This window comes from Protopterus annectens, chromosome 3.part0 (assembly GCF_019279795.1).
Source record: "Protopterus annectens isolate FY-2018-M chromosome 3.part0, PAN1.0, whole genome shotgun sequence".
Taxonomy (NCBI): domain Eukaryota; kingdom Metazoa; phylum Chordata; order Ceratodontiformes; family Protopteridae; genus Protopterus; species Protopterus annectens.
The window spans coordinates 1,122,371,988-1,122,398,755 of NC_056731.1; the positions used below are offsets into that span (position 1 = coordinate 1,122,371,988).

The following is a 26,768-nucleotide window of genomic DNA, read 5'->3' on the forward strand; positions in this document are numbered from 1 at the left end:
CTCTTTAAGAGGAACTTGGATGACTGGATGGGAAACAGAAAATCTACCCCTAGGATCCCACCTGTGTCCCTGCTGGACAGGGGAATCAGGTGCTGACTTTGTGGAAACATGGGCACATTTCTTGGCTAGGCTTATAAGAGCCTCTGGGCTAATAGCCTAGTATCATCCTAAGAACCTATGAAAAGCAGAGTTTTGTCATTAAACTCACCTTGACTGTAGATGCTCAGAACAAAGGATTGTTGTTACAGGATTAATTGTTATCCATTGGATTCATTATACATATGTGTTAGCTGCAAGTAGGCAACTGTATACCCATCTAGTCTGGCTATCAAAGCTTTTGGATAATTCCAGTGCTGACTGAGCTGAATGTTTTTTTTGACCAAGAAGTCAGTCTGATGTTTGGCTAAAATGGGACAGCAGGGGGTTAGCTCACCAGCAAGTGTGTCCAGGATGGGGGTGGGCAATGCCCTTATGATCAACATCCTAACTAGCCTTATGAGTGCATTTGAAATTAAATACCCTCTCTGAATTTGATGAAGTAAGAGGGTAGAATTGTGGGGGTACCCTGAAGGCACAGAAAAAAAGTTCAATAGATAGAGTTTAGGAAATGTTTCCGTCCTGGAGAAAATTAAGTAGGGGGGAGAGAAGAAGGGAGTAAAGAACAAAGGAAGAGAGATGATAGGAACATCAATCAATGTCTCGCTATCCCAAAAGAAGAGCTAGAGCATCTTGTCCTTCCATCCTGCACCTCTAGACAAAAAAAATGTTACCTACAAGAAGGAGGTAGGTGTCTGGGAGTTTATACTACAGCACTGAACCTTTAGTTTAAACATACACTCTTGTGGTGTGTGTAGTCACACAGCAGTACTACATATACTATAGACATCACCATTGCAGCACTATTCATTTATCGGTGGAGAAGGATACTAAAGCAATTAGCTAGGCTGGTGAGGGGTGGTGGTAACAGGATGATTAGTGACACAGGCTGTTCTGGACGGAATGTAATATTTGGAGAAAGTACAGATGTCGGTCCATGAAACTGTCTCACACACATAGCTGCTGTGATAGCTGTTGTTCTAATGGACTATTTTCTAAACTTTCTTTAGTCTTTTTACATCAAGGATGGGCCTTCAGGGTGCAATTCTTTTTTTCGACTAGGAATATTATGGAATAGAAAACTTTTCCCAATTCCTCTAAGGATAACCTCTCTGTGACTTTGTAGTATAAGAACTGAGATAAAAATTTGGTAGTGCTAACGCTAGTTGACCTTATGGGATGGGATGCATTCCTAAGAAGGATGGGTTCTGAATTCTGTTTTATAGCCTGTAGAAATTCTCTCTCTTGCCTGATTGTCCAAAAGTCAGTTGAAATCATTGTTTGTTCTGCCGTGCAAAAGTCATACTCCTTCCATCTCACTTGTCACTGCTTCGTCAAACACTTTGCAGACCTGGTTGAAATTAGCTTGCTCAAACCAAAAGGACTGCAATGCCACTAATGCTGCTGTTGTGGTCTGGAGGTCTGGAAGCAGGAAATTAAAAGACATTGTCTTTTTTTTTGCTAACAAATTATTTACAATGAGTTGGCAGCTGCTTTTCTCACAAAACATTTATATTTTACAGAAATATTAACAGCTGAGACCTTGGAACTGCTTCAAAAGGTATACCACATGGATCTATACTTGGACTGGCTTTGTTTTCACTTTTTATTAATGACTTATCAACATGTCTACCCAATATAGAGTGTATGTTGCACTCTGATGATTTAGTACTACTGAATGCCCACAAAAATATCCTAATCAACTTAACTCATATCTAAAAAATGGTTTGTCTGCTGTTTGGAACTGGGTATGTAAAAAAAATACTATTATATTAACAAATCCACAGTTATGATGTTAGAACACACAAAAACTGGCTAATTCCACATCCTTGCTAATTAAGGATCCCAAAAACCCTGTCCCTTGGGAAAAAAATCCTGTCCCTTAGGCAATTACTGAAAAATATTTGGACATTACCTTGACCAAAACAATGCCCTTCACCAAATACACAGAACAGCAAATTATTAACATATTTAACCAACTGAAAGTATCATACATTACATATCATCTTTCATCCTTGGAAGCTAGACAGGCAATTGCAATTGATGCACTGCTATGGAGATTTGTTACAGCACTCCATTCATTACACAATAGAAACTTAAAAGAACAAGATACTAAGATTTAGACATCTGGACCATAAGAATCAGCACCACTGTCTTGCCTTGCAGAAAACTATGTGGCTACCTGTGGAAGCTAAGGCTAATTTCTTACTCAGTAACCTCATCTTCAAATTAATGAATTACATGGCTTGACTCCCACTTAGCAGTAAATTCTTCATTAGAAATTCCAGAAGCCAGATAAGTGCAGTTGTCCTGGGGATCCCACTTGCGCCACATTTGCAAATACTGCACTCTATATGTATATACCCTTCCAGGACTAGTACTTGGGAACACATTATATGAAAGCTGATATCATTCTGAAAATGTGTACACATTTGTTTTATTAGTGGAATATACTGGGGGCTAATTGTCATTAGCATCATAACAATAACTTTTCTTTTTGCTCTACTTCTCAATGAATGTATTTCTTACTGTTCAAATTTATTAGGCAATTTATATTTGTCTAAGGAAAAAAGAAATGCTGAGCTAATAAATATGCATGTATGTAGTTCACTTCTGTGTATTTACATAATTTATTCTTGGTTAGTATTTACTGCTGTATGTTTGTTGTTGTCATTTGGTCTGGTTCTTAACTGAGAACAGTCTAGTGCTTAGGGCCAGTTTATCTACTCAAGTTAGAAAAGAAAATAAATAGATAAATGAGGGTTAATCTTTATATAACATTATCTCCCTTGTGCGTGCTCAGTAAGGGTTAAGGGTCAACCCTGGTCCCCCTTCCACACACACACATAGGTATTTGAATGGTCTCTGCTCTTCACTAGGGACTCTTTCTTGGGTAAAGCACATTGGACATATGTTTCTCAGTATCTGCATAGCTTCTGCACTTCACTAGGGACTCCTTCTTGGGCAAAGCACATTGGACATATGTTTCTCATCACCTTCCCCCTAAGAAAGCTAAGCAGGCGCAGCCTCATCCTTCTTCCCTGTCCTTCACCAGCTCCACCAATGTCTTTGCCACTAACCAAACCTGGATTGTCTGTGTCACAGTTAGGGCTTTATCCACTTTCACCATAGAACTGGCAGTTAGACATGTTACCTTGTTGTGTGAACCTCTCCTGAGGAACAGCTACAATATGCATGGAGCAAATGTCTGTCATTGGTACCTACAAACCAGAGTCCATCCTGGATGTCTCAGCAACTTCTAATGCAGTTTGTCTTAAAGCAAGGGATATTATCCCACTGTCAAGTAGGGAGGCAATGACAAATGGAGGTAATACTGGGGGATGACAAAACACTGTTTCATGGGACCCTCAGGGCTCTGTGGAGTTACTAAACCTTCTCACTTTCTGATCACTGGTTCAGTGATCAACATCTTCTTCAATTTGCCCAATTTTCTGTCTATGATTCTTTTTTTATGCAGTTATTACCTGTTTGGAGAGTTCAGCTGGGAGTGGGGTCAACGCCCCTTGTGCCTGCAAGGGGAGCTGTCTGCACTCAAAAAAGGACTACAGAGTATGGGCCAATGAAAAAGCATCTTTTTATTAAAAGTCACACATAAAGGAACTAGTCAATGAAATACATTAACAGAAAGAGAAAAATGGGAATCTTGGGCTCCGTCTGCTGGAATAACTTCTTTGCATATCAAGGAAAATGTGGCTAAATTTGAAACAGGTTACACTGACATACAAAGTGAGTTCTTGCAGTGCATGACAATCAGAAAGGACAGCTGGGAAAATCAGAACTCTAAAGGATGTGTAATATTGCAGACATCATACACTGACAGCATAGTTCTCCTTTTAAGAGAAGACTGGCTTTTAGGTCTATAATGAAACATCTTACATCGACAGGAGTCTAAACAGTTCTAAACAGTTTGATCATGATAAGTCCAGGATCCCTTAGTCTTACCCATTGAAGTATCATCCCAATAGTTTCTCTTACCATCATCATCAGTAATAAATTTGTCCAGTTATGTAGAATTTAAAATTCTGTAGTTTCTGTGTAAGAGTTTTAAAAATGGGAGTACAAGGATTACAAATAAAATATGCTTCACTTATTGCTATTATTATTAGACAAAAATATTACAGGCATACCTATAAAACTGCAATTTTTGATGAGCTTTATAGGACTGAGCTTCAGTCCATCAGCAGAATACAGAAAACAACCAAGTCATCAAACTATCTATTAAGTGCGAATCAGTTCAAAGCTCTGGAAACAGGGCAGGTATAGGTTTCCCACACCTGGTTAAGTTTAAATTAGGTGCATTTAAGCCTATCAATTTATTTTCCCTAATTTTGAACTCTCTGGTCACATTTTACATAGGAAATCACTGCCAGAAACTGTAGTGATTCAATCTGTTAGGATTTCATTTTTTCTCTGCAGCTGTATAAATGATGGAATTAGTGTACTTATGTAATGAAGCCTTATCTCTTGCAAAAAAAAAAAACAAAAAAACTTTTTGTATGTGTTTGAAGAACTAAGCTCAGACTGATATGTTTCATCTGGTTCAAGCTTAATTGGACTGAAACTCAATATAATGTAGGGTAAGCAAAGACATCTGCATATTAAGTTACACTCAACAGACATTTTGTGCAAGTTGTAGTCAGAAAGATCCAGTCCAGACATCCCAAGATAAAAGGGCCAGATTTGAAAAGAGTTGCTGTCAGTGTAAGTCTGCCCTGATTCCGAAAGACCTGATCTCAGCGTAGGTGACTTACAAAGAGGTTTACTGTGGGGGACCAGATTCCAAAATACCTGCTCTCTGCCAGCTCTCAGTGTATGTGGTCACTTGCATTGAGAAAAAGTCTTTTGGAATAAGGGACAAAGTATATTGCAGTTGTCTAACAGTGTTAAGCTCTGCTAAGGGACTATATGCCATATCAGTGGAAATAAGACAAATTTACAGCTGCAGACACTTGAGCTATCAATGTTGGCTCAACATAAAAAAAATGCCACTTTATGGACAATTAAATATGATTTATAGATACGGTCATATATTTTATACAACTCTACAAAAATCACAGACCCACCCCAAATGGAAATCAAGTATAATGCAAAATGCTGAACTACCACTGTAATATACTATGCACAGATCTACTTCTAAACATCGAAGCTCATATAACCAAACTTCATTTCTGCGATACAAAAATAGCAAAATCTGAAATACCTGAACTTCAAATTTTTCCAGGGTAAGTAAACACTTGCCAACATGCACTTTTCTCCACTGTAGTGTGATCCCAGAGTTGGTATATATAGTTGGGAGGTGAGTTTTACTTACTTTAGTGTGTGTTTTATATAAGTTTGGGCAATTGCTTACTTACCCTCTGAAAATTTGCCGTTTGGGTATTTCAGCTTTTGCTATTTTCGTCATGCAGAAATGAAGTTCGGTTATATGACCTTGAATGTTTATAAGCAGATCCACTATGCACACATATTAAGCCATGGCTCAGTTGCCCTTTGATAGTTGTTTGATACTTGAGTCATATTGCCAGTATGTGATGTAATGGACCTAATATTGGCATTCCACCCATAGGGACTCATATGTAACTCAGTCCAAAATAACCTCAGTCATACTGCCATTGCAGGTAGAGAAAGCTTTAATGGTGGCATCTTTCATGCACAATTTATACTTCTGTTGCAGTGCAAGTTCAGTGCAGACATATTTTAAACATACACTTCATTCCCGATCCTGAAAAAGTTATACTACCAAGACTAAAGTAATGATATTTCCCCCTTCTAAAAGCATTACCCCAGACAAAAACTCATTCTCTATTACCAGCCGAAATAGCACTCCTTTGAAACAGTCTCCACTGCTAAACTATTAGGAATCATCATTGATGACCAACTAAAGTTCGATACCCATCTACATGCAAACATCAAAAAAATTCACAAGAAACTTGGCATGCTTTACCGCCACAACCATTTCACCTCTCCCTCCACCAGGCTTGTTCTTCCCAACACATACCTCATCCCTTTCCTCCTGTACTGGTCCTCCATCCTTACTAACCTGCAAACCTCCCTCAAATCAAATCTTTCCACCTGTTACTATAAAATTTCAAAATTCGCAACTGGCCACAGATGAAATACCCATTAATGCATCTCCCTGTGCCAACTGAACTGGCTTGAGATGCCCAATTATCTTACCTACATTCAACTCATCCAAGCACACAAACTTATTTTTAGTCCCTCTCTCTGCCCCTTCCTTGTCTCTACCTTACAAATGCACCTTCCTAACAGATGCCTATGATCCAACTTCCAAAATCTAATAGAACTACATAAACCTGCCCGCCCCCCAGGCAAACATCTTCTATCCTTCTGCTTAGCATGTCACTGGAATTCTCTCCCACCTCTTACCTGTACCACAAACAGTCTCTCTATCTTCAAAACATTACTTCACTCCCACTTAATCTCACAATGGGAATGCTCTTGCTCCCATCCTTCATAACTTCCTTGACTATACTTATCTCTATACCAAACATATCTCCCAATAACCTCCTATAGCCTCGTAATTTCTGTAACAATTATCATTATCATAATTATCATACTTTAGTAGTAACTTAATTTGTTCCAAAAGATTTTTCATGCATTTGCCCCCTCAAATGCCAATTCTACTGCAACCGTTGTTACCTTGCATTTTTTCTCTCATTTATTAATTTTATTTACTTATTTATTTTACATTTGTTTACAGGGATAGTCCGACTGGACACATGTCCATTTATAGAGGAGGCTCGGGGAGAAAAGCTCCACATTCAATACAGAAAAACAAATAGTTGTACGTTATGATAACAACATGATCATCTATAGAGAAGCAAAAAATTGACACTAGATAAAAATACAACTTTTGATACAAAAAAACAAAATTAGACACTAAATAAAAAATACAACTTTTGAAACAGAAATTGACACTAGATAAACATTATAACTGACTATAGAGACAGACAGAGACTACTTAGAAATTAATTAGTATAAGTTTAGCATGAGCCAGTATAACTATTAGAAACTCGAGTAGAAAATAAAATTCCTGATACTGTAGAAAGAATTACAGTGGGAATAATTGGATATGAAGCTATCTGGAGTGGTAGAAACAGTGATGATTAGGTAATGCATGGACATAGCCAGGAATTCATTGTGTAATTTAAGTGAGTTTTTGAACAGCGTAATAGTGGAGACAGAAGATAAAGCAGGGGGAAGGTTATTCCAGGATTTAGCTACATTATGGGAGAATAGTGCTTTACCTGCAGTGTTGTTAGCCTTAGAGATACAAAGGAGTGATTTGTCAGTGGAACAAAGGGAACAATTTGATTTGTAGGGCGTCAGTAGGTCACTTAGTGCTGGGGTACTATCAGGATGTGTCACAATATTGTAGGCAATGATTAGTTGATGGTAACTGAGTAGTTGGGGAAATTCTAGACATTGTAGTTCCTTTAGAGCCTGACAGTGATGGGTTCTGAAGGTGCAGTTATTAGCAAACTTGCAATTTTGTTGTAACATGTCACAAGTCTAGCAAAATCATGTTTTCTGATATGGGTAAGGATTGGTGCCACACACAGTAGAGTGGACAATAGATGGGTTTGGGCTAGGGAGATTCTCGCTTTTTTTGAGAGAAAGTTTTTGTGTCTGTATAGTGTTCCCATTTTTTTATGGGCTTTTTTGATGGTTTGTGAAATGTGGACATTAAACTGCAGGTTTTTGTCAATTTCTACACCAAGGAGTTTGGTGTGATTAGAGGGGTTGATGACAGTACCATTTTTAGAAGTGATTGAGAAGGTTAGAGAGGTGGGAATAGATTTGTTGGGGGTGAAAAGAACCAATTTAGTCTTTTTGGGATTTAGGATAAGTTGGATCTGAGTAATCCAACTTTCCACTAAACTAAAGAAATACTGAGTGAGTTGTTGTAACGTGGTAAGTGAGGGTGCAGAGCAGATAAGAGTCGAATCATCTGTGTACTGTATGAGTGTAGCGAGGTGGGTGGAGGTATGAAGATTGTTAGTGAAAATTGAGAAAAGAAGAGGACTTAATATAGAGCCTTGTGGTACATCTATGGTTGTTGGGAGTACAGGAGATAGTAAACGTTGTCATTGGACAGACTGCTGCCTGTCTGACAGATAATTTTTAAACCAGGCAATAATTGGAGGGGCAAAAGTTAGAGAGGGAAGGGTGTCTAGAAGTAGGGAGTGCGGGACCATGTCAAATGCTTTCAAGAGGTCTAACAATATAGCAGATGCAAAGTTGTTGTTGTTTCTGTGTTGGTTTACCAGGTTAGTAAAAGAGAGAAGAGCAGTTGTTGTGCAATGGTGTTGCCGAAAGCCATGTTGTGTGGAGGAGAAAAGATAGTGTGAGTTTAGGAAATTCATTACTTGAGAGTATATACATTTTTCAAGTAGTTTAGATATGAGGGGATAGAATTGCAATAATGGACGATAATTAGAGAAATGATAGGAATTACCACCTTTGTGAAGTGGAATCTGTGCATTTTTCTGGAGCTTTTCTCCCCAAGACTCCATTGAAAACAGGCTCCACGTGGCCCAGTGGACCCCTCTGGTAAACAAACTGCAAATAAATAAATAAATAAATAAATAAATAAACAAATAGTCCCACCTTAATTGAAATAGCAAAGAGTGAAACATGCCTTACTGTCACTGTGAAAATGTCTGTGAAGCTGTGTGCTTGGTACTTACGTATAATGATTCATGTTTCAACCCACTTTGATAATTCTTAGTAAAGTTTTCAAATGACCATTCTCGGACACAGACTGTTATGTCAATACAAACATCTTATACATTCTTCTATGTAACAACTTTTCAGGAGGTGTTTAGAAATTTATAACAAAAAGTAATGTGAAATTTATTGTGGTTATTCTGGTAGTGTACTAGATATTGTACACATACTGTGATTTCTGACATAAAATGGAGACATTCAGCTGCAACTTAAAAACTTCATAGCCATTCTGCACATCCTGATACTGGGTTTACAGATGGCATATTACAGTGAATATGATTGTCATTTATATGGCTACACTGATACCTCATTTTATTTCTGCTCTACTGCCAACTCTGTGCAAGCAAATACTGAATACATTTTTCCCAAACTGAACACAATTTTTAACTAGATATAGCTAACCTGGCACAATTATTTCTGAGCATTTCTAAAAAATATTAATAGCTCTTTGAACCCAGAATGACTAGGACTGTTTCATTAAAGTCTGCATCAGAGAACTGAACACAGTATGTTTAGAGGTAGGAATATTCCACTATAAACAGCATTTTTTATAACTGTAGGAAGCAACAGCAGCAAATGATACCTACATTTCTTAAAATTTCTGAGGCAACTTTTGGTATGAACTGTATATGAGCAATAATATGAGGTTTGAGTATAAAACAAATTCCTGACTACATCTATGATTGAATGCCACAGTGATAACTATTCTTTCTTTAAAGTAAATATTATTGAACTTTGCAAACTATAAACTATATCAATAAAAAGCTGCGTCTGCAATGAGATATTTTGAATTAACAATAATAATGATGATAATAATAATAATATCAACAATAATAATTTTTTTGGAACAAAATTAACTCACTCCATATTTAATGATAAATACCTTAATGCAACACTGAACAAAAAATGAAAATATGCCAATTATTTTTCTGAACATAAAATACAGTAAAATTTACACATACATTAAATTAAATGTTTTGTTATTCAGGGGAGGGGGGGCATTTCAAGATCTTTGATTTTCCATGCTGCTTTTGATGTGGTACACAATATACCTGTCTTCCTCTTTGAACTGTTATTCACAGGAATCATAGGAAATTCAGGCTACTGTGTCTTGTGTCCACTATGCCTTCCCAGAACCTACCCTGGACTGTACCTCCCCTCTCAAGAAAGGCTAAGCCAGACAAGCCTGAGATGAATATATGAAAACGCATCCAATTATCCAGGTCCTGTTTTAAGAAAGATAAATCCGCGGTGGTGGTGCTGCGGTAGCGTTGTCGCCTCATAGTAAGACGCTGTCCGGTTCGATTCTCAGCTAGAGCGTCTTCTGCATGGAGACATGTGTGAATGGGTGTACCTTCATTGAAGGTTGTGCGTCAGGGCTGGTAACTCGGCACATAAAAATCAACTACCAATAATTAGTGGACCGGAGTTCCGCTATGGCGACCCCTAACCGGGAAAAGCCGAAAGACACAAACAAACATTGTATCAGACTGCTTTATTCGCAACAGGAGTCAATTCTGGAGATGAAGGAGGTGCTGAGTAATTAAACTGTCTCTTCACTTTGTTTTATTGATCTGGAAGCAAGTTTAGATATCTTGTTTTGGTATTTGTGGAAATGTTTGATTTGTGAATGTACAACAGATCCTACCTTACAGAGTCCCTGATTTCTTGGAAGGCAAGGCAGTGGTCTCCTCTGAGAAGCCAATTAAATACAGAAAAGATAGCCAATGCTTCTGTTCTTTTTTGGTAGCTTCAAGATTTAAGCCTATGATCCTCTTTGCTAAAAACCTCTGGAGTATTTCCAAATGTTTGATATGACTAGTGAGGTCCATCCCATATAGGACACTGCATTCTATAACTAGACTGATCAGTACCGAATACAAGGGAACAGTAATATCTTTAGATCTGGAAGATATTCCATTGGTTATTAGCTGCAAAAATAGAAGGATTTAATGACGGCCATTGCTATATTGTGACCAAAGAAGAGGGAATTATCAAACCAGGTTCTCAGGTCTCTAACTACAGTTTCACATTGAAGTGAGGTATGTTTCATGCTGGAGGAATGGTTTGTCTGCATTTTGTAGCATTTAATTTAAGCTCATTTTCAATAAACCAGGCATTTTCAAGTGTAAATGCCTTCTGAAGGGCTTTTGTGTCAGAGGGGTCCTTGGCAATGACTCCTAATTTGCAGCCTCAACAAACTTGGTTAGCCATATGTCTTGGTTTTTAGTCTACATGTCAATGAAGTAAATACCAAACAGCACTATTTTCAGCACTGAGCCCCGCAGGACAACACTGGTCAACTTCATGTTCTCTAACACTGCCCCTGCCTCCTGCATTGTGAGTTTTGCCTTTTAGCCAATTTGTTATCCATCTTACCACATATGTGTTTATTTGTAATGCATTTAGTTTATTAATTATACTAGCATGAAGGATGATGTCAAATATATTTGCCAAATCAAGGTAGGCTGTGTGTACTGTGTCACCACTGACAACAGCTTGTGTTAACTTTTTGAAGAAGTTTACCAGGTTTATTAGACAAGCTCTACCTTTTACAAAACCAAATTGCTGCAGATGTAGGCTGATGAGATTTTTAATATATAATCAAATATATTATAATGTGTTCCAATGCCTTACGAATGTGACTTGTTAGGTTGATGGGTTTATAGTTTCTTGTGACAGTAGTTGGGCCACCTTTATTGAGGGCTTCATCATTGCTTTATGCTATACTTCCAAGACTGAGCCAGTAGCTTGACTCAGGTTAAATAACTTATGGAGAGGTTCCATCAGGGCATATTTAGTACTATTTAACATACATTTCAATATGTTATCAGGTCCCATGGAGAAGGTATTCTTAATCTCGGACAGCACTTTCAGTACATGTTCTTTAGGGTCTTTATCACTTCCAAGAAAATGCAATTACTCGATCACTTATCTATCGACCCCAACACAGCGAATGGTCCTTTCACCAAACCTACACATCAGCAAAACTTTTCCTAGGGCAAAGAGTTAGCTGTCCAACATCCCGAGCAATACACACACAGCAGTATAATGACCCACCAAAGTGGGAGGCTATGCCCCTACAACCCCCAATGTGGGGGGGGTGTGCCCCCACACCCCCCTAATTCAATATCCCAACTCGGAGATCACACTACAGTGGGGAAAAACAGCAATTTATGGATGTTGGACAGCTATCTCTTTGCCCTGGGAAAAACATTTGCTGATGTGAACGTTCAATAAACATCTGTTTGCTGCATTGGGGTCAATGAATAGGTGTTAAAGTACTTGTGTTCTCATGGAAGTGATATAGACCCATTATTTTGTGATGATGGAAGGTTTGAGAGACACAGGAATCATTGGGCTTAGGATAGTTATCTCAGGAGTGAAATTTGCTCTAAATTTATTTGCTAACATACTGGCAACGTATACCAAGTCTTAGTATGTCTTGGCATTTAGAATATGTTTTGTACATTGTTGAGTGTTGTTTTAGTTTTTCTGGCAGAACTAAAGAAGGATTTGTAATTGTCCTTGGCTTCAGATATCAACTAGAGTTCATGGGCTGAGTTTGTATACCTAATAGTCTTTTTGTTTAATTCTTATAAAAATTCCTAATATTTTCCTTGACTTGGGGGGGGTCTTTAGATCTGTCATAAATTATAATGAGTTTTTTCTTTTATTGTACAGTATGTTTGTGTTGGTGGACCACGAGACCACAAGAGTGATTTGCTTTTAAATTTTCCATTGTATTTGGATCTAGATGGGACTGTCAATTTTGCACGTTTACTTATATGGGTATAAAACTTCTTGGTGTATCTGTCTGGCTGCCTCTTTGGTGAAGCATTCACTTAAAGATGTAATTAATGTAACTGGGAAAGTTTAATTGATTAATTGCTGGTTAAGACTGGTATATAAAGGGACATATTTGGCATTTGAAAATGTTCCACAGAAGGCAAGAAGCAGAGGTACCAGAACAGATGTAATAAAGAACTGCATGTCCTGCCAGTGGATTTCCTTGTCTTTCTTTGATGTGGTTTGTGTATCTGTCTGCCTATGTGCAGATTGCAGAAGTGTTCATAGCAAGATTTCATGCTCATACTTATGCAGCTGAGTCTTGCCCTGCACACAACTTGTGTAGTATGGATGTCCACATATCCCACAGTCACAAGTTACATACTGCAGTAACGTGCCAGGAAGCATATTTATTTATATCCCATCCATGGGCTACTGTGTTTACATACAGTGCTATGAATCTCACTGCCCAGAAGTGCACAGCAGTGCTGATAAGCCATGAGGGGTGGTCTGTCAGTTTGCACAGCCTTACAAAGTATACAAAGCAGCTTGTGTTGACTTGCATCCTTAGCAAGCTGTCTGTGCATATGGGACACTGTTTTCAGACAGTGCCTATTGCTGTTAGGACTTCTTCAAGGAATTTATTACATTAGCAGAGACCCTCAATGTACCCGTGGTGGTGGTGCTGTGGTAGCAGTCGCCTCACAGTAAAACGCTGTCCAGTTCGATTCTCAGCTAGAGCGTCTTCTGCATAGAGACATGTGTGAATGGGCGTACCTTCGTTGAAGGTTGTGTATCAGGCCTGGCAAGTTGGTACGTAAAAATCAACTGCCAATCATTAGCGAACCAGAGTTCCACTGTGGCGACCCCTAACCGGGAAAAGCCGAAAGACACAAACAAGCAGGGACCCTCAGTGCCACTCACAAAGAATTATATACTACACCACTTGTTAATAGCAATATCTGATGCATTTCAGCCTAAACCTATGTTCTTCATTTTTTAAAATGCCAGGAATTTTTCCTTGTGAGAAATTTTCTGTTTCAACAGGAGCCCTTTGTTTCACTCAAAATGCAGTAGATATATTCCCCTCAATTAGCAACAGCAATACTGATCTGTCATAGTTTGTCATGTTTTAGTAGTGTGGAACCATCCTATTCTAAAAGGGATTTTTATCACATTTTGCTTATGACACACACACGCACACACGCACACACACACACACACACACACACACACACACACACACACACACACACACACACACACACACACACAGATCTGCTGTGTCTTGACAGTAAAACATTTTTGTTTTTACAGGGGAACTTTGTCTCCATCCCACAAAAAAAATCTTGACAACCCCCCCCAAATAAATACACTCAGAACTGCAGCCATTGCTTTTCTCCATCTGTTTCTATAACCTAACTTGCTTCATGTATTTCCATTTTCTAATTAAAAAAAAAATCAGTAGATTATTGCTGCAGGCATTGTACACTATCAACACTGCAAATGGAATATGAGGTCTGACATCCTGCAAGTAATGTAGAGCGATCATTGGCACCTCTAGAGAGAAACACATCTCAGTTCTCAGAGTACACCTTCTCTGTTTACCAGTTGTTGCTGAATATATCAGGAAACAGACATAATCACTGGCATAAGATGTGTCTATACAACTCAGGATTTGGATGGAGACATTAGAATCAGATGTAAACATTTTCATCAGTTGTGTCTGTGCAGCTCAGGAACTGGATGCAACCACTGTCATTAGTCGTGCCTAGACAGCTGATGTCAGTGCTTATGTCACAGGCTTCAGATTTGTAGCTATGGGTTTGGGAGATAAAGGAAAAGGCATACTAACAAGCAGGATGCTGTCTCACATCAGGGTTTTAGTTAATTGGTTTAGTGCAATTACCAACAGAATATTTTGCCCTATTTTGAGGGTGGGAACATTTTTTGAAATCATAGTTTTTTATGATTTTAGAATTAAAAAAAAAAAACAGAAAACTGAGTTATCTTGGCACCTGATGTTGTGGTATAGCTACTGGATGAAAAGATAACATAGAACCCACTAAAAAAGGTCAAAACTAACTGAAGTAGCATGTACTGGTTTTCTTGTCTTGAACAAACCTATACAAGAATTCTGTATAAGGTCTACCCAGAGAATGAGAGAGCACATGTGCTCTGAATATCAAAAGGTACTACAGAGCTGTAGCAGAGACCTTGCTGACTGGCCTAACACTTGGTGAGACAAAGGACTGGTGGTCATGATCCAGTACTTATGGAAGAAAGTTCTAGTTTCCATTAAACAGATACACTGTAATGACATTGAAGAGTGCTTCCTTCATTTAGAGTTAATGCTTTTATGGCAGAACATGGAAAACTAACCTTAAAAATCTGAACAAAATGCCAGACGTGGTCTGTTACAAAAATATTCCTTCAGGCTTTAAAAACCTTTAAAAATGTAGCAGACCTGCTAATCTCAGTGGCAAGCACCTCATGAAACAAAAGGCAGCTGAAGACAGACTAAATTAAATTAATTTTGACACTGAGTAGTAATTTTTTAGGTATCTGGCCATGGGATGTATTCAATCCTTACAATGTCAGTGAATCTTCTAACTTGTCTGGTTTTGGACATGCATTTGCTGCTACTGCCCATCTGCATGTCCATCTTTTTAACCTTGTGTTCATCCTTTCAGGTTGATTACCATCTTTGCATCAAAATCAATTATTTTGTTATTTCCAGAGCCATTACAGAGAACTGTAGTGCAGATTTATTTTGTAATCTATCTGTTCTGTTCTTTAGTTAAATAATTTATATTTAAAAATTAAATTAACACTACTGCATTGGAAAAAAGTTTTGTTAAGTGCATGATAGATCGCCAGTTCATGTTTCATCAGATTCTTCTAATTCTATTGCAGTGGGTATCTCTACACCTACAACAGAGTCAGAACTCAAGAGTGCTGGTCTTAGGACTTTCCTAAACAGAGCTCTACTTGGAGATGGTCTGTCTTTGTCTCGCAAGTAAAATATCCCAGAAAATTCTCTCATTATATATGGACATACTGGTTATTCATGAAATACGCTGTTCTATGAGTGCCAAACCCAAAACAGTTTTTACACTCAGATTAGACACCAGGCAGTAGGTTCTATCACCACACTAGGTACGTGGACTCATGTTTCAAAGATGGCAATTCAGTGCAGCATGAGGAGGCATCATCCTTTGCCTAAATCATTGAACTAAGGTTCCATATGACTGAGCTGGTAGTAGTTTATGTAAAGCTTGCTGTCTCAAAAGTGTCTTTGATTGTGTTTTCTCAGCTAAGACAGCTACACCCAAATATTTTTCAGATGAGATGTGTACTCAGAATGAGCATTTAATGGGACATCTTGTTTTTCTCCCCCAAAGAAAGATAGTGCTTGTTCTTGCGATCACAGTAAGGACCCCTTCTTATAGACACCCAGGATAGTAGCATCACACAAAAACATTTGTTGTTTGTATCTTGTATCTCAATTTTCACCAGCAGCAGGGTGAGGAACTTTCCAGAGGTCCTCTGGCAAACCCAGGTAGTAAAGCAGTTGTTTCATGTGACAGGAAGGAATGTCTTTACAAAATGCACCAAGCTAGAAGGACGAATAGTAACACTTTTACAATGCCTAAAGATTAGAGTTGATGCCCTTCTTGTATGTTGGTAGCACTTTTGTTTGCCAAAAATGACACTTTAATGGCACAACTGTTAACCAGGCAGGTCAAAGGATTTTTAACAGAACTAGAATCCAGCTGCTATACTGTGACAACTTAAAACTAGTTCAAAAAACAGCTTAAACTATACTTTATATTAAATTAAAAATGCCCTTGGCTTTCTTAAAGACATGAGCCATACTTCAATGTATAAAGTAAAATGGCCAGAACAATTATAATTCAGCAGACACGATGGAGCCCATCTTTCGTTCAGCCACAATTCATATTACATTAAATTCAAATGCAGTTAACAGAAATGTTAAAAATCCTATTTCAGCTAGGTCACAGGATTTTGTTTACGTACTTTATAGGTCAGCTGAGTGACTTCACTGTGATTTGAGTAACACTGTGCTTAAACTCTTCAACTCTACATGGTATGTAGAATATACTCAAAGCCATGTAACGGGAGAATAAAGCAATCTCACAGTATTCCAGACTTCAGCAGGAAACAATCCCAGAGAAAAAGAATGTGTAATGAATGATAACAGAAGATGTCATACCTCACATGAGTCACCCACATATTTAGATGGGCAGGAACAGACTTCCACATTGCCTGCGGTGTTACCACTTCCCTGGAAACTAGTCACATCTAGACTAACATCACCAAGGGTGAGGCGCTGTGTCTCAGTGAAGTAAAGAGCTCGGATGTACAGTCCATCTAACTTGGAAAGCACCAACATCAACTCATCTCTGGATACAGGGCTGTTAGTACTGGCATGTTTGAAGTTGTCCTAGCCAATGAAAACAAGGAGTACACAGTTACACATCTATAGCATTAACAAAGCTACCATTTTTTTAACAACAGTACACATTTTGAAGATAACATACAATAGAACTTCAATTCCTGTCACAATTTTATTTGCAAAAGTGATTTACCTATCTTTAAGGATGAAATATTTACACTGCCTTGTACACAGGGCTGAGTATACTCACACAATGCAGTTCAGTAAGGGGCTACAAGTATGGGCATGTAGCAAGACTTTGGTTAGCTGTGAGACAGTTTCACATTTTAAGTCTGTACTTAAGCAACAAGGATTTTACACTCAAGGATTGAATCTGACCACACCCAACAAAACATGCAGACAACGTGAGTAAGACAAATAGAAAGTGTTAAAACTACTGAGTTCAAGAACTGAAATTTATCAATATGGCACCTTCCCTTCACAATATAAACTGCAATCTCTTACCAACTGCTTCTTTGAAAGGGTAAGGAATGCAAGGCTATGGATGATTTATTTTTATTTTACCTGTCTTAAATGGACATAATTGGGATAAGAACAAAGTGTCATCTGCTAGATCCAGACACACATGAAGCACAGATGAATGTGTATACGGTGAAATGTGAACACAAACTATTATCAGCAGACGTCTCACTATGCTCCCTTCTGCTTAGTAAATGGAAGCAGCATTACTGATGGCTCCTGGAGTCACTGTACTTTAGTCCAGCAAAGGTATAGAGCTACTCTAAGAGGCAGTGCAGCTTCTTCTAAGGGGTGGTTGTTATTTCTATTTATTTTTTGGGAAGTTCTCAAGTATTTACAGACACAGAAAGATAATCCAAAATCCTTATACAATAGCTCTACCTTTTATGGGAAGAAAAGGGACATAATAAAATATATCCTCCATTCATAACTAAATAATTATTCTCCCATTGCTTACCTTCTATCTAACCATCAGTTGTTTATTCTTGCTCCAATCATTCCTGTACGTTAATGTTTCACAACCCCCCCCCAATGCAGGCTGGGACCACCTTATAAACAAACATTTTCAAATTTATATGAGGGTTGTCATTTAGTGGCATGAGAATGATAACTTATAATAAAGTCAGAATAGACCATGTTTCAGATTTTTTAATTATGTCACTTTGATACTGCGCTTCTGGTTAGTTATATATTTCTGTCTTGAAATACAGGTTGACGTGGCTGTACAGATTGTGTAGATTACTTAGCATAAAAAGCACATTATCCATTTAAATTTCTTCTGAATTTCTTCTGAATGTGTTATCAATAACCAGGATGTTGTCAGTGTTTCTCTGTCTTGCCTAGTGGATAACTGTAATGCTGATGGACTTGCAGAGGAAGTCTTGTTAGGTTACCAGGGAGTAGGCATTACCTAGCAAAGGCTAGCACTGTGGGGAAGAGCAGGATTCATAGCTTATCTCAAAACATCCAGTGCAATGATGCAAGTAAGTAGCTCTTTAAAAATAAGTTCTTTATGCAACTAACTTACACACCAATTGGGCAGCTGAGAAGTGAAACAGGGGCACCCTACGCAGAGAGGAAGAAGCAGACTGTAACAAATGTTGATTGGGGAAAGGGGAGCTCAAACAGTGTGCTGTCATGCTGGATGGACTGCTGTGGTTGAGCAGTGTCTCACTGATGAAAGGGTTGATAAAACTGATCAGTGGCAAAACAGTTGGGCTGCTGGGAGTGGGGTGATCACAATGACATCTAAGTGGCATAAAAGGTGTTGGGAAGATTTTATTAAGAAGAAATGTTTTCCTGTATTTTCTAGGATGTTTGATAACCCTGTCACATATTGTTGATTATCTAAGAGGGGTTAAATTGCCCACTGCCAATGTAATACTTTTAAACTTTTTTAACACAGGTGACATAGCAATAGTTCTAAATCCAGGCAAGATGACACTGTCATGAACTCATTAAAAAGCCCAGTGAGGTAAGTATTTGCTTTATACACAATGAACTCATCAATTGCCAGGATATTTTGAGGATTGGCATGTCAGGCTGTCTGCTCTATGGGCATTTAAAATTCTGGCTTGGTTCAATTGTTAAGACAGATACTTTGTTATTATGGGCTCTCTCCGCTGCCATATTATGGTCACCCTGCATTTGTTACTTATATGTAATTCTGGTTTTGTTGAGTCTATGTTGTATTGAGGTACAGGTGAAGCTTTTGTAGGTGCATTCTTCAGCACCATACAGTGCCTGCAGTAACTGCTTTCTATCAAAAGATTTGTAATAAATGCTCTTTTTAAACAAATTGTGCATTTTTTAGCTATTTACAGCTGCACTGAAAGTTAGTACTAAATACATATTTTAAAAGTAAGTTGGGAGCCAAGGTTAAAACTGTAGGTGTTGTAATAAACAAACTAGGACATCCATATGGAAAATATACTAGGTGTAAATGCCCTTTCATCTTTGAGTTTGACAAGAGTAGCCATTAGGTACCCTATGACTTCCCAATCGATCCTGCCGTTCCCTTTATCAGTGGTTCAACAGCATCTCCATTTGATTATCCATTTGATTAAAAATGTTGCTCATTTTAAGGATCACTGCTGTAAAAAAAATTCAGTTCTAATTTGAGATTAATTGTCAGGCAGATATCAGTCCTTTGGACAGATGTTTATAATAGTGAAACATTCTTTTCAGCTTTTGGACTTATAGTTTCAAACTGTGGTTGTTAGAAGCCAAACTGCAAAATAGAATGCACCCCATTTAGACAATTCAGTTATATTTTTCATCTAAAGACAGTGGTTGTACTATTATGATTCATCGGTTCATTAGCCATTCCTGGTTTAACAGTCTTGGCAATGATAAGTAACAAACCATTTATTACAGACGTTATTTTTAAGAATTCAATTTATGATATACTTTTGAAACTATTTTTTAAAATATCTTGATAAAATTACACATACTCTTGCAGGTATCAGATCCTCTCTAAGGATTTCCACTCTAAATAGTTCTTTCTAGTAAGGGATATGATTCAGATAATTTTGACCATTTTCTTGATCACACATACACATAGACAGGCAGATAGATAGATAGAACTACTTTACATATCAATGAAGGACCACATGCTTTTTACTAACAATCAGTATTTTTAACATTTTTAACATTTGCTTACAGAATGACATCTGGGCTTGATAAATGTAAAAAAAGCAACATTTACAGCAAGAAAACTATAGCATCAAGAAAATATTAACTTGAGACAGGAATGTCATACAGATGAAATTGAACAGGAGGGTGTGTATAAATATTTGGATATTGACAGAAGGACAGCAATAAAACATGAGCAAAGGAGAAAAAACTTTATAAGGAACACTTCAGAAAACTAAAGCTAATGTTGAAAACTGCCTTGACATCTAGGAATAAAATTCAATCTATAAATCAGCTTACTATTTATGATTTAACTTACAACATTCGTGCTTCTAATACATGTAACCCCATATGAACTGCAGAAGGAGGGAATTTTGGGTACATTGTGGGTGTAAGGAAGAACACACTTGGCAAGCATCAAAGACTGAAGAAATACTAATTTATTGAATGCTTACTGTGTGTTGCCTCAGGAATGGGGCTCATTCCTGTAAGAGGTGTTAGAAACGTAAAACGTGGAGAAATTAAAACAGAGTTCCTTCAGTATGGGACTACAACAGTGTGTCACATATTTAACCACCTCTGCTTCACTGTTCATGTAATATCTTCAGTTTGAAACATATACCATGTTTAAAACTTAAAATAGAAACTACATTTCATATCTGTTGCAAAATATGTTTTCAGTATCCAAGTTATGTTCCTGACCTGTAATTTATAACTTTGTAATAGTCTTACAGTCAATATATTACCTAAAATCTGTTTTCTGTTGTGTGAATAAAATAATATCCTGTTTCTAAAATATTATATATAATATGAATGTAACATACAGGACTATCTTATCTTTTACATGTTCATTTGCTAAGTTCACCCTGTTGCAGATATTCTGTAACAGACATGTTCTTAATAAAACTAAAGTTTGGGTTTCAGTTATTAACCTTTGAAATTTAAGGGGATGCCAAAAGAACATTCCTGTTTTTATATATTACATCTTTTACATTCCAGAAACGTAAATTGAACTTTATAAAAAATACAATTTAAAATGTCCTGAGGTTCACAGAGCTTTACTAGACTATTGATCTGTGAGTATCTTAAGATGCCTAGCCCTGTATTCCTAAGGTAATTATTAGCTCTTACATTTTGCAATATGAATCTCTGAAGACAGACTGCACAAGTATATGCTGGGTACTTACATGTGTCCCCTATCCATGCCAGCCACTCATGCAAAATAAGGGGTCATTTGAGGTTACCCATTCTACCATCCAGGTAACATTTGAACAGAGTAAGCGAAGTACTCTGCTTTATGTGGCAGAGAAGTACTCTGCTTTATGTGGCAGAGAAGTACTCTGCTTTATGTGGCAGAGAAGTACTCTGCTTTATGTGGCAGAGAAGTACTCTGCTTTATGTGGCAGAGAAGTACTCTGCTTTATGTGGCAGAGAAGTACTCTGCTTTATGTAGCAGAGAAGACAGTTCCTTACAAGTAGCATTCTCTGTGATACATACCTATCCCTCTAGCATTTTCTGTTAATCTTGCAAAAGACAGTGAGGTCCCTTTAGTGGGTATTTCTGAGATTATTGAACTTCTAAATGTGTAATAGGTTTTGGCAGAACAGGGTCTGTTGAGGCTCTATACAAAGGCAAAGGTAACTTCTCAGTAGCCTATATGACACCAAGAAGAAAAGTAAGATTTTGAGATGGTTTGTGTAGTTTTTATGATTTAGTTCCTTGATTTTTTAGTGAAAAAACAACGGGGCCATTACAGCTATGACAAATGTCTGCACAGATGCATACAGAAAGGGACATAATACTCAATGATTGGCACAATGGGTGATGAGTACAGAGGAACAGTTACATTCCTGGGTCTAGACCCATATCCTTTGATATAAGCTATATGATGAAAAAGGACTTGCTTACAGTACTGGATATATGGAGATAAAAGGGCAGCTAATTGTCAGCATAAGTTCTCAGATATCTAACTATGGGATCAGTTTTCAGGAGGGCATTGGCAATGTGGTAGTTACAAAAGGAGTCATGCGTGCTGAAGGATACAGTTGTAAAGTTCTTGGCCTTTAATTTCAGTTCACAGTTTTAGCACCAACTATTTGTTTGTGACAGGCCCTTTTCCAGGACCATGGTGTCCTCTGGGGAGTTTATGATGGCATCATCTTTCCAGTCATCTGCAGACTTGGTCAGCCATATTCCATTAAGATTAGCTTTGACTTTAGAGAAGTAAATGCCAAAGGGAAGTGTCCCGAGGACTGAATCCTTTGGTTCTCTACTAGTGACAGATCTTTTTGAGGAGTAGTGCTAGCCACCCTTACTTTCTGCATTCTGTTTTGAGCCAATTTGCTAGCCAGAGAGTTGCACAGGGGTGAATATTTAGCTGGGAGAGTTTATTTATGATGCTTGGGTGTGGGATAGTGTTCAATGCCTTTGCAAGATGGGTAGTGTGCACTGATCTGCCTGCATCCATTGTGGCATGACTTTGTCAAATAAGTCAGCCTGGTTAAGAAGGCATGACCTGCCTTTAATGAATCCAAACTGGGGTGGGTTGAAAGTTTGCACATCATCTATACCACTACATATTAGTTCCTTTTCCTTAGCCCTACAGATGAAGCTGGTCAGGCCTATGGGTCTGTTATTATCTGGATCTGCTGTAGCCCTACGTTTGTACAAGAGCATGACAGTTGCTGTCCCCCATTCATCCATTACAAAAGCCTGTTTTGTGGCTAATGTTGAATAGCTTCTGTACGGATTTTGATAATTCATATTTCAGGCTAGCCAGTAGGCAACCTGGCATGTTATCTGGACCCATAGATATAATGATTTTGACCCCAGATAATGCCTTGAGAACTTGCTCTTGGGAGAATTGAGGAGGGGAATAAATATAATTATTTAATCTGAGAATGTTGGAGGGCATATGGGGTGAAGTTGGAGCTGATTTTTTCCACAAGTAAATTTGCTATGTCCTCTAAGCATGTGGTATAATTTACTATTAGCTCTGTGTACAGCTGAGCATTGTTTCTGAGATTTCTAACATAACTAAAGAATGCTTTGTGGTTAGGTTTCAACTGGGTGGCTATTTTTACCTCATATTTGATTTGGTGGATTTGATCAGAGTTCAGAGTTCTTTGTTTAGTTTAGCAAGGCAGATTTTGTCTTCTTTGGAGTTAGATTTATTTATTAGGTGCAATGAGTTTTTTCTTTTTTAATTAGCCTGCTTACATTAGGTTTCCACCAAAGGGGGGTAATTTTTGAATTTTGCATTGCATTTATTTTTAAGGGAAACAGATGGATCTATACAACTATTTACATATGCACAGAAGTGGAAATAAAGGATTCCACATAAGTACTGGGATCATTGATGTGGCAAGGTATTTTGCATTTAGTCAGGTTAACACTTAGTCTCTAAATACTGAGGTCTTGGAGGATGCTTCTGTCTTTAATCTTAAGGTGAATGTGACTGACTTGTGATTCAATTTGACCAGGGAGGAAGCTACAATAGCTGGTGAGCTGAACTGTCATATAGTGGTAAGGATCAAGTCCAGGATTTTATGTCTTCTGGTCAGTACACTGACTAATTGGTTCAGGAAGTCTGCACTCATCAAATCAAAATTCTCTGGGCATGTATGTTTGAGGATGTATATGTCTCTCTGTTGATGGTGGGAAGTTGAAGTCTCTTAGGAGATTGGCTTAATAAATAAGAGACTCCATACTGGTTAAAAAGGAGTTATGGGCTAAGGGGGACATAGAGGGGATCCTGTAGTTAGCTATGAGGTGACAAAGAGTTTTAAGTCATTATATGGTCTAATGAATATGGAAGTGAGTTGTTTTTAGGAAGATAGAGACACTTCCACCTTTAGTGCCTACTTCTAGTGTGGTGGGCCTGTGTTAGTGATGTTTATTAAAGTTCTGCAATGATGTAGTGCTTTCACTGGTCTTGAACGATGCATATATTTACCTTTACAAGGTAAGTAGTGGTTTAAATTCATACAGTTGAAAGCACATCCTTCCACTGTGCAGATACGTGAACCATTTCCACGAATTCCATCCTGCCGACTTCCCTAAAGTTCGAAAAAAAAAAATCGAAACTCGACATTTCTGATCGCTCCACAGCTAAAACAAGTGCTACCATGGGTCAAAAAGGGGCCGAGATTTTGTTATCTGGAACTTCGGTTTTCGTGGTTTTGTGAATTTGCAGTTTGCGGCAGCAATTTTGAGGATGTGACTGTCGGACATATGAAGTAGATTGTGGATTTTTTTTCTTAAGGTCCCTGGCATTGGCAGCAATGCCTTAATGCCCTGATTCTGTTAGGTTATGTTGAAAGTTTTGGAAGACTAACTTTAACTCAAAAAAGCACAGTTGGAGTGGGCAAGGTGTTAGCAAATATACAGAAACTTTGGGGGGGAGATGCATGCTATCTCTGGCAAAGTAGGTTGGACAGTCAGTCATCTTTTCCTAGGCTGATATATATATATATATATATATATATATATAATATATAATGTACCCCTTACAACATCACACCACTCTCAGCATCTCCCATTTTTTTATGTGTAAAGTTCAGACTAAGACCAGTATTTCTATATACAAGGATTTTATTTTTATACAATGACACTCTGTCTTGCACTTGATTTCCACAATACATGAACCTAATAAAACATATTATGCTTTCACTGTTTCATTTGATTGTGCAAACCGCAGATTTTCCTGCCTCATTGTTAAAATTTATGACTTGACGGTGATTTTGGGTGCTAGATCTTATGGTTCTTGTAGTGGTTTGACGGTGAAGTAGGTGTTGTAGAGCTGGGATTTTATCTGAATGGTGTAATATTTTGTGGGCTAGTGAAAGCTGATTGGGTTGAAGTATGAGTGGGAGCTCTAACCAGCTTGGTGAGACATAAAAAGAAGGAGGGAACTTTATGGAACTCTGTACGCAGAGTTGTGGGTTCAGGTGCCTAGGCAGTGAGACATTTCCCTGTGGTACATTTGACTGGGGACACACAGCTGAAGTGACAGCTGCAGAGAAATATGCCTGTTTGCAAATTCTGATGCCCACAACTTCAATAAGCAAATACACAGGGGGAAATCAATGTCCATGGCCCCCAAGGGAACATAATACACCAGGCAATAGCAGCAGGCTGGCCAGAGGGCATGTCAGTGGCAGTAAAAATGTAGCGCACAATGGGCAATGTCTTTATAATCAGTGCGTGTGGAGCACTACCTCCTTCACAGTGTCCTGGGAACATTACCTAAAATGCATGCTGGAGCTTAAATGTGACTACAGTAGCCTGCAGGATTTCCTCCATGCTGTGGCACATTTCTACATGCTGTAGTTACATAAGTATGCACTGTAAACTGAGCACAATGCTTATTACTTCTTCTGCCTCCATGCATTTGGTTATTAAAGTTGTGAGCATGGGAGTGTGTGTGTGTTTCTCTTTGCCCACAGGGAATTTGTAAAAAGCTATATTTCTTTGCAGCTGAATGTTACTTCAGCCATGTGTCCCCAGCCAAATGTACCACAGGGAAATGCCTCAATGCCTAGGCACCTGAACCCCAGAGTTGTAGATGCCTCATCTAGCACCTGGTGCCGGCCCCTGAAATACCACCTCACCCCCTTGCTCTTTAAGCGAAGAGCAAATAGGATTGGCTTCTTCATCAGCAATCCATGCCCTCTCTCCAGCTCTTCAAGTGATGAGTAGCCAATCCCCACCCCCATCTCTTTGAGTGAGGAGAATAAAGAAAAAAAATGACTTCAGCTTTGTGTATTAAGCCGACTGGTGCATCGGCTTATACAGCAGCCAATGCACAAGTGCCCTCAGCTCTTTGACTGAATTGCAAAAACAAAATAAAAAGGACTTCAGCTGAACTGTCTTTCTGTAGCAGCAATTCTGTACATAGAAAAGCAAGGCCTTCTGCAGGAGCTCTTGACCATGCTCAATAACAATGTGCACCTGGGTGATTGCACCCTTCATCCCACCCTTGCTATGCTACTGTGTGTACAAGACAAAAGCATCTGCAACATGTACCAGTGCTGAAAATGTAGTACACATATGGCTACTTGTGTATGTAATGTTTCTTGGGTCGGGAAAATTACAGAGTTTTAAAAATAAATTAAAGATTTTACTATTGCTTTTAAGAAAAAAGACTGACAAAGCATTAGAGAGGCATATGCCAGAGGTGGGCATTCACTGTATTAAACTTTTATGTGATTCAGAGTTGATGCATATTTTCAGAGAGGGAGAGCAGATAGGGACAATCAGCTTCTTCTAAGCAAATCCACATGAAAGGTACCTGGAGGGTAGATTAGAGGTTTACTTTGTTTCTGGCCTCAGTGAAATTCATCTAGATAATAAGTCAGCTGCTATTATTGCTGTAACACCCCTCAGCTCATATCCAGCTTAGATGGTGGAATCATCAACGCTCTCAGAAAGGCCTTGCACTAAGACAAAAATCTTGTAAATTGTCATGCTGGATAGACAGACTGGAGACATTTCACAGCTCTGAAACCAGTTTCAGCTAAGAATGCCAATCTCCCT

General features: G+C 38.3%; 1 protein-coding gene across 3 annotated transcripts in view; it reads right to left on the reverse strand.

Annotated features, from left to right (window-relative positions):
* Nucleotides 1-26,768, reverse strand: part of LAMA3 (laminin subunit alpha 3) — a 2,187,360-nt gene that overhangs the window by 399,663 nt on the left and 1,760,929 nt on the right. For all 3 annotated transcript variants that reach the window (XM_044065357.1, XM_044065355.1, XM_044065356.1), the window contains exon 40: nt 16,895-17,125. In XM_044065357.1, coding sequence (XP_043921292.1) covers nt 16,895-17,125 — 231 coding nt within the window. The remainder of the gene's footprint in view (nt 1-16,894; nt 17,126-26,768) is intronic.